The sequence below is a fragment of the Bos grunniens genome, chromosome 25 (genome assembly GCF_055505025.1).
Source record: "Bos grunniens cultivar Pamir isolate PY7600 chromosome 25, Bosgru_T2T1.0, whole genome shotgun sequence".
Lineage (NCBI taxonomy): Eukaryota > Metazoa > Chordata > Mammalia > Artiodactyla > Bovidae > Bos > Bos grunniens.
Genome location: NC_141189.1, coordinates 23,713,447 through 23,731,321, shown reverse-complemented (window position 1 = coordinate 23,731,321; position 17,875 = coordinate 23,713,447). Strand labels below are relative to the sequence as shown.

Sequence of the window (17,875 nt, the reverse complement as noted above, 5' to 3'; positions counted from 1 at the left end):
TATGATCCAGCAATCCCACTGCTGGGCATACATACCGAGGAAACCAGAAGGGAAAGAGACACGTGTACCCCAATGTTCATCGCAGCACTGTTTATAATAGCCAGGACATGGAAGCAACCTAGATGCCCATCAGCAGATGAATGGATAAGCAAGCTGTGGTACATATACACAATGGAGTCTTACTCAGCCATTAAAAAGAATACATTTGAATCAGTTCTAATGAGGTGGATGAAACTGGAACCTATTATACAGAGTGAAGTAAGCCAGAAAGAAAAACACCAATATAGTATACTAACGCATATATATGGAATTTAGAAAGATGGTAACAATAACCCTGTGTACGAGATAGCAAAAGAGACACTGATGTATAGATCAGTCTTATGGACTCTGTGGGAGAGGGAGAGGGTGGGGAGATTTGGGAGAATGGCATTGAAACATGTATAATATTATGTATGAAATGAGTCGCCAGTCCAGGTTCGATGCACGATACTGGATGCTTGGGGCTGGTGCACTGGGACGACCCAGAGAGAGGGTATGGGGAGGGAGGAGGGAGGAGGGTTCAGGATGGGGAACACAGGTATACCTGTGGCGGATTCATTTCGATATTTGGCAAAACTAATACAATATTGTAAAGTTTAAAAATAAAATTAAAAAAAAAAAAAGAATTCCAAGAGCCACTTACTTTCTTATCTAAAGGGCTACCTGGCTTTCTATGCTTGCAGACAGGCACGGAGTCTGGGTAGTGTACAGGCAGGTCAGCAGCAAGGTCAGAAGCCTGCTCTCCTGCTTCTGAAGACTGAACAAGACTTTCTCCATTTCAGTTTCCCTAACAGTCTGGGCTGCCGTCTATGGGGTCGCACAGGGTTGGACACGACTGAAGCGACTTAGCAGCAGCAGCAGCAACAGTCTCATACACCAAAGCCTTTGACTGCGTAGATCACAACAAACTGTGGAAAATTCTTCAAGAGATGGGATTACCAGACCACCTTACCTGCCTCCTGAGAAATCTGCATGCAGGTCAAGAAGCAATAGTTAGAACCGAACATGGAACAACATGGTTTCAAATTGGGAAAGGAGCATGTCAAGGCTGTATATTGTCACCCTGCTTACTTAACTTATATGCAGAGTACATCATGCAAAATGCCAGGTTGGATGAAGCACAAGCTGGGATCAAGATTGCTGGGAGAAATATCAATAACCTCAGATATGCAGATGACACTACCCTTATGGCAGAAAGTGAAGAGGAACTCAAAAGCCTCCTGATGAAAGTGAAAGAGGAGAGCAAAAAAGCTGTCTTAAAACTCAACATTCAAAAATCGAAGATCATGGCATCCAGTTTTATCACTTCATGGCAAATAGATGGGGAAACAATGAAAACAGTGACACATTTTATTTTCTTGGGCTCCAAAATCACTGCAGATGGTGACTGCTGCCATGAAATTAAAAGATACCTGCTCCTTGGAAGAAAAGCTATGACCAACCTCAACAGCATATTAAAAAGCAGACATACTTTGCTGACAAATGTCTGTATAGTCAAAGCTATGGTTTTTCCAGTAGTCATGTATAGATGTGAGAGTTGGACCATAAAGAAAGCTGAGTGCCGAAGAATTGATGCTTTTGAACTGTGGTGTTGGAGAAGACTCTTGGGAGTCTCTTGGACTACAAGGTGATCAAACCAGTCAATCCTAAAGGAAATCAATCCTGATTATTCATTGGAAGGACTGATGCTGAAGCTGTAGCTCTAATACTTTGGCCCCTTGATGTAAAGAACTGACTCATTTGAAAAGACCCTGAGGCTGGGAAAGATTGAAGGCAGGAGGAGAAGGGGACGATGGAGGATGAGATGGTTGAATGGCATCACTGACTTCATGCACATGAGTTTGCGCAAGCTCCAGGAGTTGGTGATGGACAGGGAAGCCTGATGTGCTGCAGTCCATGGGGTCACAAAGAGTCAGACACGACTGAGTGACTGAACTGAACAGTTTCAAACATTGCTGATGGAAATGAAAATCTATACAGTCACTTTGGAAAAGTTTGTTAATTTCTTAAAAAGTTAAATATAAATTGCCATATAATTGAGAAATTTCATTTGTTGATTTATACCTTAGATATGTGAAAGTATATGTCCACACAAAAACTTGTACAATCATGGTAGCAGTATTCATAAAAACAAAATGTGGAGACAATTCAAATGTCTATCAACTGTTGAAAGAATAAAGAAAATTTGGTGTATTAGTATAGTAGAACGCTATTCAGAAATAAAAGGGAAGGAAATAATGTTACATGCTGTAAAATGCATGCACCTCAAAAATTTATGTGAAGCTACAAAAGGCTATATATTGTATGATTCCATTTACATGAAATACCTACAAATAGCAAATCTGTAGAGACAGAAAACAGATTTGTGGTTTCCTGAGGCTAGGAATGAGAAAGAGGAGTGATTACAAATTAGCATGAGGGTTATTTGAGGGGTTACAGATATGTTATAAAACTGGATTATGGTTGTTACCAAACAGAAGTTGGGTCTGCTCACTGTCTGTGTGGCAAAGCCAATCTACTGACACTAGGCTGTGGTGAAGGAAAATGCAGCATTTATTGCAGGGTGCCAAGCAAAAACTTTTACTTGAAAGACCCAAACTCACCAGTGGCTTTCAGGGAAGGGTTTTTAAGGACAATGTGAGGAAAAGGGTCACAGGCTGTGTGACCAGCTCATCCACAGTTCTTGATTGGTTATTGGTGAAGTAACAGGGTGATATTTTGAAAATCTCAGTCATCAACCTTCTGGTTCCAGCTGGTTTGGAGTCTATGTGTTGATGGTCAGCATGTAGTTAACTTTTTCCACCTGGTGAGGGGTTCTGCTGCTGCTGCTGCTAAGTCACTTCAGTTGTGTCCGACTCTGTGCGACCCCATAGACGGCAGCCCACCAGGCTCCTCTGTCCCTGGGATTCTCCAGGCAAGAACACTGGAGTGGGTTGCCATTTCCTTCTCCAATGCGTGAAAGTGAAAAGTGAAAGTGAAGTCGCTTAGTCATGTCTGACCCTTAGTGACCCCATGGACTGCAGCCCACCAGGCTCCTCCGTCCATGGGATTTTCCAGGCAAGAGACTGGAGTGGGGTGCCATTGCCTTCTCCGGGTGAGGGGTTCAGTGTCTGCAAAATAGCTCAAGCATGTTGTTTAGGATATGATCTATCAGCATTAAGGAGGAATTAATGCCCTTGACTTTGTTTTATGGCTAAACAATTATTATTTTGTTTTGCTTGACTTTTTCTTTGTTTCTACCTTTTCTCACTTCTCTGATTAAATTTGCTCTTTAGAACTTGGAAAGGGCCTGAAAGGCTACAGCTTTTCTGCAAACAAGAGGTAGTGGACTGGTAAGGAGAGGGTCTGTCTCTGGCAAGTTCCTACAGGGGCCTGCTTGGTTTCATGGTGACAATTACACAACTCGAAATTTAGTAACAATCATTGAATTTTGCACTTAAAATGGATGAATTTCATAATGTGTAAATTATACCTCAATACAACACTTTAGAAAAATGGACTGCTCCAATGAGCTAGCCTAGTTCTGAGTTGTTTTGAAATTATTTTCTTCATTCTGTGCCTAGATGACCAATATTATATTCAAAACTTGTTAAGAGACAAGAAAAATGTGTCTCTTTTAAGACATTCAAGATGAACACAGCAATCCTCAATTTTCAATGTCATGGCCATTCCAGAGAGAGAAGGTCTAAGTTCAGTGCCATGAATCTTTCTGGCTGCTTTCCACGGAGGGAGGCTGGAGTGAGCTTTGCCCTGGGCTGACACTGTTCCTTGTCACTGATTAACCAGCTTTATAAGAAGGCTGCTTCACTGACATCCTGTTCCGCCTGGAGAGTGATATTTGGCAAAGCTTCGGAGAGCAGAAAAATGTCCACTCGCTATCATCAAGCTGCTAGTGATAGCTACCTGGAACTTCTAAAAGAGGCTACCAAGAGAGATCTGAATCTTTCTGATGAAGATGGCATGACTCCCACACTCCTAGCAGCCTACCATGGGAACTTGGAAGCCCTAGAAATAATCTGCAGCAGAGGGTAAGTTTAACCCAATGGTTTTGACTGGAAACTGTTTATGGGAGGATTTTGTAGACAGGAGCAAGAGGCCGGGAATTAGTGAAAATACTTTGCTCTCATTCTAGTCTGTGTAAAAATTGTCTTTCTAGAGGAAATGAGAAAATTTCCCAGCGATAAATTCTCTTTCCACACTGAGAACTGGCACCATGGGGTGGCTGATCCCTTATGAGCCACATACACAGAAATCCTGAACTCTAAGTCACTATTATTTCCCTTGAGGGTAAGATATTTGAATTCTGTGGCTTTAAAACTCCTTTCCATGACATGTAAATGCTTGACTCTTTAAAAAAGATCAGTGATCTACCTGGTTTTAAGACGTCAAGTATAATTGGAACAAATGATGTGTTGGTTTTTTTTTTTCATCTGTGCCATTAAAATTTCGTAGCCTTAAAAAAAAATACTCAATCTAAGTGCAAGCTCATGGTCCTTAGGTGAAATTTCTGGCTTTATAAGCTATAAAAGGGACCTTCAGCCTATCTTAATTGCCACTCTGGCTGTCAAATACATACATGTACATATACTCTCCCTTCAAGTTCTAAAGCAGATATTAGCTAGCTCCTGTCTCCTACTTGTTGCTGAAGGGGCTAGTCACCATTGACAACTATAACTCCAAGAAGACTAAAGAAAGAAAAAAAGACAATGTGAGTAAAGGAGGCAAGTGAATTTATACATATTAATATATAACGTATGTATTTATTAATACCTATATCTGCTCTGTGTCAGCCATTTTGCTAGATCAACAAGAGAAATATGATTCTTCCCATCTTCATATGGTGATCAGATCCGAGAGAGGAAATGTCATGAATGTGTTATAAAGGGGTAAAGAGAGAACACTAAATAAATAAGACAGGTATCCCAATCTAGGTAGTGAGGGAAGGTTTTCTTGAGCATGTAAACTGGAGTTTGAACTATAAGCAGTTGGCCAGATGAAGGTGGAAGGAAAAGTGTTTCTCCTGAGGAAGAGCACTGTATTCTAGGCCCTGAAGGGGTCAAGTATGGCTGGAGATGGCTTGAGTGGGGAGAGGCCAAGTTGTAAGCGAGGAGACCAGACACAAGAGTCTTGTAGACTCTTTTAAGGAATTGAACTTTTTCCCAAGGGCACGGAAAGGCACTGTGGTGGGTTTGCGCAAGGGAGCCACCTGGTAGATTTTTGTTTACAAAATTTTCCTCAGGCAGTTGTATAGCAGTTAAAAAAATGTTCAGGGACTGTTTTGATGGTTGAGATGAGGGGCAAACTGGATTAGAAAAGTGGCAGTGGGAACAGAGAGATGGGGATAGATGGCAATTTGGATGTAGAATTGGTTATAATTGACCGAACGTTGAGTGGGCAGAAGGAAGAGGAGGATCAAGTTTGAGCTTTGACAGGATGTTGGCTGTTGGCATCCTTTATTGAAGTGAGAGGCACTTTAAGGAGTTAGAAGAACCGAAGGTAGAGAGAGTTCCTGAGTTGAAGACTATAAATGAGGAAGTGAGTGGAGTTGCTGTACTTCATTCCTTTTAACTTCCATTTTCCACGATTTACAGACATCACCCTCTGCCTCGACCCTTTCAGCTAAACTCTTCCAGATTGTAACCCTGTATCATCTTTCCTCTTCTCCCAAACTTTCTTATATCACCTCTGCAGGAAGTACAAGATGTCAGTTACAATTTCACAACCAGTGCTGAAAACCCTTTCCCATTTTAAGGTCCAATTTAAATGAGAGGGCCTAGATGTTCTCCTTGCTCTCTCTCTCTCTCTTTCTAAGCCTGAAATATTTTCTTATACAAATTGTTCTATGGTCTTTACTTATGACAAAATTAACATAAACTAAGCCCCCCAAATTAAACTATATATATGCACACAGATTATAAAGAATAAAATATCCTGTTATGTCATATATATAGTGTGTATAAAATATATATAGAACCCACAAATATATGCACACATATATTAAAATATACATATTATATATAAATAATTGTACATGCCTATTTGTACATATACATGAAATAATATACTAAGTAAACACTTTTTGTGTGGTATGCAGTTTTGTTTTGTTTTGTTTTTTATGACTCAATATATCATAAACATTTTTTCCATGTCAGCATATATTCTTTTACAGTTTAACTTTCAGGAACTTCTTAGTATTCTAGTTAATGAATATAGTATATAAATATATTTCTTAGTCAATCTCTCTTTTGGACAACTAACTTGTTTCCCATGGTTTAAATAGTGCTGTGATAATTATCCTTGTACATAAATCTTTGCTCATATTTTCTTGAGAACAAATTCTTCAAAGTGAAATTTCTGGATCGGTTGGCACATATACCATTTAAAGACTTTTTTGGTGTCTATTGACAAATTGCTTTTCAGAAAGTGAGCACCCATTTCTGTCAACATTGTAGGTTCAAAATGATATATCAATGCACAATATATTAATGTTCTTTGGTTACTGGCAGGATTGAAAATTTTTTTATATTTTAAAGTCATTGTATTTCCACTTTTGTGAGCTAAGTATTTATAACCTTGCCCTACTTATATATAGGAGTCTTCAACATTTCTCATTGATTTTTTTAAAGTTAGAATATCAGCCTTTTGTCACCGTGTTTCCAAATATTTTCACAAATCATAATTCATATTTTTGACATCAGATATTTAATATCAGTGAAAATATAAATTTAAATATATATATTAATGTACTTAAGTCTATCAATTTTACTATGTAATTCCAACTTTGAGGTCATGCCTAAATATTGACAGATATTTTCTTTAGTACTTTAGTTTCTTTTTTTATTTTAAATAACTCATATTTTATTTCTTTGATTTAAGATTTGAGAGTGTGATCTAACTATGTCTTCTCCAAATGGCTAGTCATTTGTCCCTAAGCATTTTGTTATATAATCCACTCTTTATGTATTTATTTGGCATGGTAATTTCTCTCAATATAATGTCAAAATCCAGTCCATTGTTTGGTATTTATTAAAAACTGATTATGAGCATGAACATTCTAACCCTGGTTAGTCCTTCCTTCTCGACTCTTGTCTTCTGGATCAGTACTAATACATCCCAGATTTTTTTCCTTCTCTCCAGAAGCACTTAAGATCTGTTAAGTTGGCCTGGTATAAACTTATAAAAATGTCTTATAAGGGTTTTCACAGGTCACCACCCATTTTGATCATTGCATGTGTGTGCTATTCACTCAGTTGTGGCTGACTTCTTGCGACCCCATAGGCTGTACCCCACCAGGCTCCTGTGTCCATAGAATTCTCCAGGCAAGAATACTGGAGTGAGTTGCCATTTCCTTCTCCAGGGGATCTTCCCAACTCAGGGATCAAAACTGGGTCTCCTGCATGGCACGCAGATTTTGATCATAGCCAATCTTTAAGCACTTGTGTGAGAACAAAATGCCCATTACATTTAAGGGGGCTAAAAAGTAAAACCAAACAAAAATTGAATTTAGATGTTAACCTGTTAATGAGGTCTACTGCAGTCTGATGATTTTAGTGTCTTTCTGTTACTACCTGATTGAACTATGGATCATGTGGCAAGCAATAATATCCAAACTCTTGCTTTGTTAAAAACTGTTTTTCTTCCTTTTTTACTTTTAAAGATGGAAAGCAATAATTACATGTCTTACATTGGGAAGATGGCCTCAGTTATACAGAATTTAATTTTGCTTTGACCCGGAGGGATGGTACGGGGAGGGAGGTGGGAGTGGGGTTCAGGATGGGGAACATGTGTACACCCGTGGCAGATTCATGTTGATGTGTGGCAGAATCAATACAATATTGTAAAGTAATTAGCCTCCAATTAAAATAAATAAATTTAAATTTAAAAAAGTAAATAAAAGTAAACAAGTGAAACATGAGCTTTTCAGCGGTAAGCTCCCCTGATTTTAATGGAAAGATGTTAGAATTCATTCAACATTGTTTAAGAGTGTGACATTCTTCTGAAAAATAAAAATGAATTTAATAAAAAAAAAACATGCATAGGTTTTTTAAAGTATTTTTGTTTCATTTTCTAAAATGAAAATAATTTTTTTCCTTTCTGATTCTCAAAGGAATACAAAATTCTTGTAACATTTCATGTCATATTGGAAAATATACTTAATAAATCAAAAATCACATGAATTCTCACAGTCATTAACATTTGGGTATATATTCCTTCAGATGTTTCCCTTTAAGAACATAAACTTAAATGTACCTATGTTCAGCCCTTTTAAAAAGGCAATCACAGTATACAAACTCTTCTAGATTATTCTTCTAATTATTTAATAATACATTATTGACCATCTGCAGTTAAAAGGAGAGATCCATGACATGATTTTCAGTGGCTATATGGTATCCTGCTTTATAGTTTCATTACAATTTATTTAATCAGTTATTTGTTCATGACATTTAATTTGAACCCAGTGTTTGTATAAGATGGAATGAGCATCCTTGATGACCCATCTTTGCACAAGTGTCTGATACTTCCTCAGGATAAATTCCTTAGCAGAATTGTTGATTCAAAGGAGCACTATGTTTTACAGTCTTTTGCACATACTGTGCCAGGAAATTTGAACCACTATGCTTCCTCCTTCACTTCCTCACACTCCTGCCAAAACTGAATATTATTATTCTTTTTATTTGTTGCCTATCTGATAGGCAAACAGATGGTGGTGTATTACTTTCAATTGCATTTATTTGATCACTAATGAGTCTAAATATTCCTTCTTATGTAGAAAAACATTTTTTGAAAAAGTGATTTTTTTTCTCTGAGAACAACACCAGAAAAAATCAAATCAACTTCAAAAGGAGAAATGGAAATGGAACAGATGCTCAGAGTAATTTAATATAAGAAAATTGCCTATTTTGCAATAATAATAAAAATCCAGGTTTACGAATTGTTTCCAAAATGTACTAATCTACTAAAAAGCAAGGACAAAATATGATTACTTAAAGTCTTTTCATTGAGTTTCTCTTTTGGGAATAAAAAAAGGATAGAAAAAAAATCAAATAAAAATTTTATGAATTTAGACCACAGAAACAATATGGCATCAATATTGGATTCAGATCAACAAATGAGGGGGATGAGTTTTTGAATAACTGGACAGGTGTGTGTAATGGTTCTATCAAAAAATGTGAAGGACACCAGAGATTGAAAGACAGAGTGAAGAACAACTCCCAAATTGTCAATAGAAAAAATTTTAATTTAAGTAGTACATCAATTTGGAAAGTTGTCTGTAAATAGAATTTCTGCAAGTGGAAATAGGTTAAATGTTCCAGGGCAACTCATGAATCAGCTTACTGACGGGTTCATCTTTAAATTTGGAATTTTGTGTTTCTTAAGAAAGGACCAATCTTTAAGGGTCACCTCAGGTTTTCTTCATGTTCTTCCTATTTTTGAAGGATCATTTAAGTTCCCTTGGGTGGGGAAAATTCCACTGTTTTATGACCTGAAGCATGTGGATTTAATCCAACCTCTTAATACTTGTAACATCCTCACCCAAACTCACTCTTCTCAATAATTTCTTTTTTAACTTATCCAATCTAATATCAGGCAAATCTAACCCATATGTTTATATTTGCAGTAATGTCTTAGATGTTTTACAACCTCTCTTTGAAGTCTTTTGAATGTGGTGTTTGGTTAAAATGAATGAAAAGTGAAATTCCATTTTTGAGGGTACTGTGCTTCCCTAAGATACACAACTGTTTTAAGGTTGAAAGAGGTCTGCTTTGATCCAAGACAACTAAATCAGGCAGACTGACTAGACCCCTTTTGAAAAGGGTTGTGCAACAGAACCATGTTATTTAATACTTGCTTTCCTTAGATTCAATTTCATTTTCTCTCCTTCCTCTTTGAACTTATTTCCCTTCCTCTATCTCTGGCCACACTGAGTATATTTCTGGTGTCCCAGATATGTAATGTCACCTCTATGTGCATCTGCTTACACTCACTGTTCTCTCTTCTCAGAAGGACGTTGCCAACTGTCACCTTATGTGGATCCAGCCCACGAGCATGTTTAATTTGGACCTCACTGTAATTTTCTCTTAAAGTTAAGCCAACATTTAAAAATCAAAAAGCTTCACCTGAAATTCTGGATTTCTGGTTTTGTTTGGAAAATGGAAGCTCTGGCAATATTGTGTCTGCTTTTATTCAGGATAGCAATTAGCCACAGCTGAACAATGCCTGTTCTTTTAGATGGAGCTTGAACTTAACTATTCCTTTGTTGAAAAAAAAAAAAACAAAAAAAACACGTGGCCCCATTAAGTTACTTACATCACATCTTGGCTTCTTTAGGTTGTGTTTGAGACATCTGCTAGGAGATATGGAAGATACCATACAAAGGACAAAAGACACAGGTTTTGCCCTCTGAGACATACTATCTAAACAGGGCAGACTGTATTTGACAAATTAAGATTATAAGTGTTGAAAGGCCAGAAGAGTTATTGTAGTGTTGCAGGAGTTTACCAGATGGGTATGAGAAAAAAATATATGAAATTAAGTATTTTGAGTTTAGAGTCAAAGGAAATGATAACAGGTAAAATTTATTGAGTATTCACTATGTACCAAGCACTTTTGTAATGCTTTATGTATGTTGACTTTATTCACATTATAGTTCTATGAGTAGATAATATTATCCTCAATTTATAGATGAGGACAATGAGTCCTAGAAAAGTTGAACTTGAGACCTCATTGCAGATAAAAGGTAAAGCTGAGGTGAGTTAACGTAAGACCATATTGTGTTGGAGACCATTAGACATGCAGCCAGGCCTGATCCAAAGTGTACTGCAGTGAACTGGTGGGCAAATCAACTGAGTGCTTGGTCTTATTTACCCCTCTGAGAGTTGTTCTTCTTTTTCTTTTTTAAGAGAAAGATTGTGATTGGTGGTAGTGGTGGTGGGGGCAGTGAATGTGTAAGTGCTTTGTAATAAACAAGCATGAAGAAACCAAAGTTTCCCATGGAGGAATTATAATACGAATCTGATTCACTAAATTACAGGACACTGGTTGGGTCACCTTAACTGGCGCAGGTCTTAACCTGCAGTGAACTTAACCTGGGGATCTTGTTAAACTTCAGATTCTGATTCAGGAAGTCTGGGATGAGGTCCAAGATTCTGCATTTCCAACAAACTTGAAGGTGATGTTACTGCTATTGGTCTACGGACTAAACTTTAAATAGCAAGAAACAGAAGGATCACAGTGCATTAACATGCCAGTTGCAAGGGCATGAACCTTTTCTCCTGTTTCACCTGCTGCTTACCAGGAATGTTAAAACACCTTCTTAGACTCTCTCTCCTGCCATCCCATGGGGCTAGCCTGGCCAAAGGTTGCAGAGATCCTGATTTTGGAGTCTGGACTAGGGCAAGGGAAGGTGCCCTTTAGTACCTGTATTATCAGAGTTCTCAACAGTGGCTTGGGGGTCAGAGCCATAGTTAACAGTAAGTTATTACTTTTCATTTATGCTTGTTCGTAACTTAAGGCCTCACAGGAGAAGGGCAAGGGGTGGTGATTTAGTCTGGGGCAGGATTCTAGTAGACATTCATTCCACAAATCTTCTTTACCTACCATGTACCCTTAATGCTATCTAATATTGCCCCCAATTCTACCTTAAACCATTGTAGTGTTAGTTGCTCAGTCATGTCTGACTCTGCAACCCCATGGATTATAGCCCACCAGGCTCCTCTATCCATGGAATTCTCCAGGCAAGAATACTGGAGTGGGTAGCCATTCCCTTCTCCAGGGGATCTTCCCAACCCAAGGATCAAACCAGGGTCTCCTGCATTATAGGCAGATTCTTTTATATCTGAGCCATTAGGGAAGCCCAAACCATTTGTTATTACGTGAAAGTAAAGTGAGGAATCAATAGACCCTTTGTACAAATATTAGTCGTATTAGACATTGCTTCCTGCCCAACATCCATTCGTCTTTTCTTTCTTGCTGTTGGAAAACCAGTTTTGTTGTTATTTATTTCCTTACCTGTGACTCAGAGGAGGTAACAGTTACGTGCTGGAACTGTAACTGAGCAAGTGGGTTTGCTGCCCACTGTGCAATGGAAAGACCAAGGCAATGGTCTTTGCAGAGAGAAAATGCTTTATTGAAGGGTGGAAAACAAGGAGACAAGAGGCACTGCTTTAGATTCATCTCCTTGATTGGCTTTTGAATGGGAAATAAGGAAAAAGAGGGGGAGGCTGCTTAGAAACAAATGATGGAAAGTAAGTGTAAGTTTCAATGTAAGTTTCAGGAGTGAAGGCTGGACAGTCCTTCATGCCTCTCATGGGTTACATGTGCAGTTTTAGAGGTGAAAGGGCCCAGTCCGTAATATGTAATGGGTTTTCAGCCTGTGATATCCAGAGTGCACGATCAGTCATTCGAGTCCCTCAGGGCATCTGTGTGATGCTCATGCTCAATTGGAGGGACTTTCTGCAAGTTGTTTCCACATCTGTGATTTCCCTGGTACTCTGTGAAAGAGGTTTGGTGTTCTTGATGTTTCTACCTTATCAACCTTGATCCTTTAAGGTACAGTATGTGGTTTCAGAGCCAGCTCTATCTAACAAGCTCAGGAGAGATGATTGCTAAGGTTTTAGGAAGTCTGAATCAGATAAACAATTCATTATTAAAAATAAAATTATATAAACTTAAATTTAATAAATTATATTAAAAAGGTAATACTCAAAACTTATTGCTTTCTAATTATTTTACCACATTTTACTATTATCTTTGCTCTTAAGATTGTGCACATCTATTGAATATCTATGTGGTGGGAATAATTTCTAATCAATTGCTACTATGTCTCTCTTCCAAATTCTGTGTCCAGTAATGTCATATTAGTGCTTAAAATATGTTGTGGTGGTGCATTTACACCACAGAAATTGGCACATGCTATATAAATCAGTGTTTGATTCTTTCCCTTAATGAGATGGTTGTTAACATTTACCAGCATAGCATGGGGTAATCCTATCTAGGGGAAACATCTAATTGATCTTAGGTAAAGAATGTAGCTCTGTTTCCTTTCTTCTAGGTATGTGATCTGATTCTGGCCAATGAGACACGAAAGTTACTCATTTGGGGAATTTCTTAGAAAGCTTTTTTGCTTCTAAAAATGAGATATAATGTAGATATGGATTGTTTCTGGCCATGTGATGCCTAAATGTGACATATCTGGGCTTTTGAAGTTATCTTATAACAATGTCAAGGCAAGATTAACTTGCATTTTGTTCTTTAATTTTTTTATTTCTTAGACCTCATCTTCAGAGAAAAAATTAGTATGTGTTGTTTATATTTTCTCTTCTAGAGGGGATCCTAATAGATGTGACATCTGGGGAAATACTCCTTTACATTATGCAGCCTCCAATGGTCATGCCCACTGCGTCTCATTCCTGATCAACTTTGGTGCCAACATCTTTGCTCTGGACAATGACTTACAGTCTCCACTGGATGCTGCTGCCAGCAGAGAGCAGAATGAATGTGTCGCTCTTCTGGATAAGGCTGCCACTGCCCAGAACATCATGAACCCCAAGAAAGTCACCAGGCAGAAGGAGCAGGCTCAGAAGAATGTCAAGAAGCAGATCAAAGAGTGTGAGAGGCTCCAGGAGAAGCACCAAAATAAGATGGCCCGCACATACAGCAAGGAGGAATCTGGGACTCTTTCTTCTTCCAAGGGAACTTTCTCTAGGTCAGTCCTTCCAAATGCTTCTGCTTCTAACACATTTGGGTCACTGTCTAAGGGTATTAAAGATACCCTCAAGCTTAAGTTCAAGAAGAACAAAGATACAGCAGAGCAGTTAGGGAATGAGAGCAGAAGTGGACAGAAGAATGTGATGGAAGTGTTCAGAGAGGATGAGGAAGATGAACTCTCAGGGGACTTCATAGAGAAGCTCCAGTTCTCTGAAAAGGGGGACAGCTGTATGCAACACGAATCCATTCTCAACCGTCCAGGTCTAGGAAATGTTGTTTTTGGAAGGAATAGAATATTCAGCCCTGAAGACATCTCAGACAGCAGGAGGGAGCTGGGGTTTACAATGCCCAGTGAATTGCTTCAGAGACAAGGAGAAGCTGAGGCTGATGAAGAGGGAGAGGAAAACCACCATGAAGATGATCTGCCTTGGGATGAGGATGAAGTGGAATGGGAGGAAGATGTGGTTGATGCTACTCCCTTGGAAGTGTTCTTGCAGTCCCACTACTTGGAAGAATTCCTTCCTATTTTCATGAGAGAGCAGATTGATCTGGAAGCTCTGCTGCTTTGCTCTGATGAGGACCTTCAGAGCATACAAATGCAGCTGGGTCCCAGGAAGAAAGTTCTTAATGCCATAAATAGAAGGAAGCAGGTGCTACAACAGCCTGGGCAGTTGGTTGACACTAACCTCTGATGGAGTGTTGGGTCAATGGGGTGAGTCTGTAGAGGTGGGGGTGATGCTGTAGCTCACTGGAGATATTCCAGGCAATACCTACTCTGTACCCAATACCAGACTACTGGATTTCTAGGGTTTTGGAGGTGTCCACCTAAGAGAGAAGCCCAAAATCTACTCTGAGAAATGCTCTGTACCTAAATTCACATAAACCACTCAAGGAGGTAAGAAATGGGAATAAGGAAATGACATTTCTCTTCAATTATCTTTTTGATATTTTTGAATATAGAAAGGATTAAATGGATGACAGAGAATAGAAAAGACTTTATTTCCTAACTTTGAACTTAAAACTATAGTCTCCTATCACACTAGCCTAATTTCTGATCCTTAGTTCCATGACTTTACCTGTTGATGGAAACTAAGATTCCTCCATTGGCCTGTGGCTTGAGCCCAACTTGAATGTGTCTAACCCTAATCAGTAGATGTTTACATCTTTACAAGTAATAGAAATGGGTCTGTAACATTCCTACTTGGGAACACAGAGAATGTCAGGTAGAGAGAGAGATGAAATAGAATGTACGGTACCTGTATGGACTAAATTTTGTCCTTCCAAAATTTCTATGCTTAATTTCTGATCTTGAGTCTAGGGATTCTAACGCCAGTCATGCTGTGAAGAGGTAGACACACTGGTGATGTACTTGCATCGCCATGTGAAGATAGAGCAAGAAGACAGCTATCTGAAAGCCACAAAAGGAAGCCTCGGGAGAAACCAAACTTTTTATTGCTTTTATCTTGGACTTCCAGCCTCCAGAGCTATAAGAAAATAAAGTTCTGTTGTTTAAGCCACCAGTCTGTGGTATTTTGTTACAGCAGTCCTAGCAGAATAAGATTGTCCTTAAGACAAGAGAGACAGGGAGGGGAAAATAAAAATACAGAAAAGAAGATTAGATGATTTTTAGATGGTTAGATGATTTTTTTCCTAAGTGTAAGTGCCTCCTGAAACATAAAAAAGGAAAAAGAAATCTAGGTTCTTTGTTGAGAAAATTCAATTGTAAAAGTTGAATTTTTGTATGGTTATTATATACATATCTTATTTACTGTTGTCTATCACCATTTCTGCACATCTGAATACATGCAGGTTCTACAATATAAACTGTCAACATTAACACTGCTGCTGCTATTTGAATGGTAATCTCAAATTCAAGATGAAACCCTACTTGAATAGTAAAGCTTCAATGGATTTTTATAGGCAGACATGCATTAAATGGAATTTACCACTGATTACGTGTATAACATAGAAATAGCTTCAGCATGCTTCCTTATTCACAGCTGTTTGTGTTACTTCAAGAGGAACCATGGAGGATACAAATGCTTGAATCTGATGAACAACTGGCACATTCTTCTTCAATCAATGGACTGAAAGTTGTCCATCACTGAATAAATATGTAACACTATGGGATTATGTTTATAAATATCACATTGCATTGTTCTGGAATAAACTGCAATTGTACATGAAATAATGTACACGAAAGCAATTTTAGAAGGCATTCAAAAAAAGTAGTAGTGTCTGAGTCCTTCTGTATTAGTATTTCATTATTGTAGAGGCCAGGATCCTCTCTCCAAGTAGAGGCCAGGATACTCTCTCCAAATAGACGCCAGAATCTACCTGATGATACACTGCTAGGATATAAGAGAAATATAAGCCACTAGGAGAGTTCTACTGTTATCACAAAGGATGCTTTACAGCAGAGCTTTGTATATCACTGTCAGAGGTTAAAAATAATATAGAAAGCTTGATGATGTATTATAGCAAATGAGAAGTGGCATGGGGGTGGTACAAAGAATTTTGAGCTGGAAACCAGCTTTGGTACTTGGAAGACAGAATAGGAAATAGAAAGGGGAAAAATGAGAAAAGATAGGCCAGCAAAAATGTTACTGGAATTCAGCATTATAGGATTTAGTCTTGCTTCATGGGATTTGATTGTTTCTAATTGGAATTTTTCCATGTTGCCCTACTGGAGAGGTCACAATTTGCTCAGAAATATGGGAAGGGGATGTTTGCCCAGCAGGACTGGAAGCTCTCACCAGGACAATTCCATTGGAGTTTATGTGAATTCTGTGAATTTGAAGAACATGTAGATTTTAAAACCTCACATAAAACTTCAAATTGCTGAATTAAAAAAAGGAAGGTGCAAACATAATCCTTTTATGTAATAACAGTGAATAACATAAAATAATGAGGCTAGCATGCGTTGTTAGATATTTTTTCCCCCAAATGGTTGCCTTATATTTTTATTAAAGTATTCCAGCTTACAGACTCCATAGGTTCATCTACCTTTCTATGAGTAATTCCTGTTCCACTTAAAGGGTAAATTCTATATCAGTGATTATTGCAAATTTGGTTTAAAGTGTATGAACCAAACAGAATTAACTTTGGCTCTTATATATGAGGGCTTCCCTGGTGGCTCAGACAGTAAAGAATCTGCCTGCAATGCAGGAGACCTGAGCTCAATCCCTGGGCTGGGAAGATTCCCTGGAGAAGGGAATGGCAACCTACTCCAGTATTCTTGCCTAGGAAACCCCATGGAGAGAGGAGCCTGGTGGGCCACTGTCCATGGGGTTGCAAAGAGTTGGACATGACTTAGTGACTAAACAAAACCAACAACTTAACATATGAAGGTGCAAAGGAGGCAAATTAAAGAGTTCTAGCTCCTGGGAATTCTCCTCTGCCCACTTCCATAGCAGAGAAGCTAGGTTCTGCTCTACCACAATGTAAGGTGTTTTAGGACAGGGAATTTTCTCTGTCTTATATTCACTGATATTCACCAAGTGCCAATGTGTCACACAGCAGATAATCAATAAACATTAAACAACTGGATGTGATGCCTAGGCTGGAGGCAGGATGCAGATTACTCTGGTCTGTTGACTCCTAGGATTTTTCTCGACCTCAGTGGTTCACAAAGCAAGCATTTGAGGAGGATGGGCAATGTGAAATGGAAAAGAATAACCTTGAAAGGCAAAAAACTTCTTATTGCACAAGCTATTCTAGATCCATTTCCTGCCCTAACTCTAAATAGCTGGAGAGAGTTATCTGTGCTCTTTGGGGTGAGGACTATTTCTTTTCTGTCAGCAGCCTAGCACGAATTATTGTAGGGACTCTTAAAAATGAAAGAAGAAATCTATGAATAAATTAAGGTGCTTTTGGTAATCTCGTTATCACACACCCTCTTTACATATTCCTTAGAGTTGTGACCATTAAGATCCCCCCAAAGATTCCATAGTCACTTGAGGTGTGCAGAGTAGATCATGTGGGTATTTTGTTTTACTGCAAAGGCTAGACAACCTGGCTGACACACCAAACTTTTGGCTAAGCTGCATAGAGCATGAAGAGGACCTGCCAGGAGGAATTTGGGTAAGAAAACAAAGCAAAATAATATGCTTTTCTTTCTGCTGACTTA

The 17,875-nt window shown here is 38.4% G+C and overlaps 1 protein-coding gene across 1 annotated transcript; it reads left to right on the top strand.

Moving 5' to 3' along the window:
* Positions 1 to 3,856: 3,856 nt before the first annotated feature.
* Positions 3,857 to 15,266, top strand: ANKS4B (ankyrin repeat and sterile alpha motif domain containing 4B). Its single transcript, XM_086375410.1, has 2 exons — positions 3,857 to 4,067; positions 13,364 to 15,266. The coding sequence occupies exons 1-2, from the start codon at positions 3,904 to 3,906 to the stop codon at positions 14,436 to 14,438; spliced, it is 1,239 nt and encodes a 412-aa protein (XP_086231536.1). The 5' UTR covers positions 3,857 to 3,903; the 3' UTR covers positions 14,439 to 15,266.
* Positions 15,267 to 17,875: the final 2,609 nt, after the last annotated feature.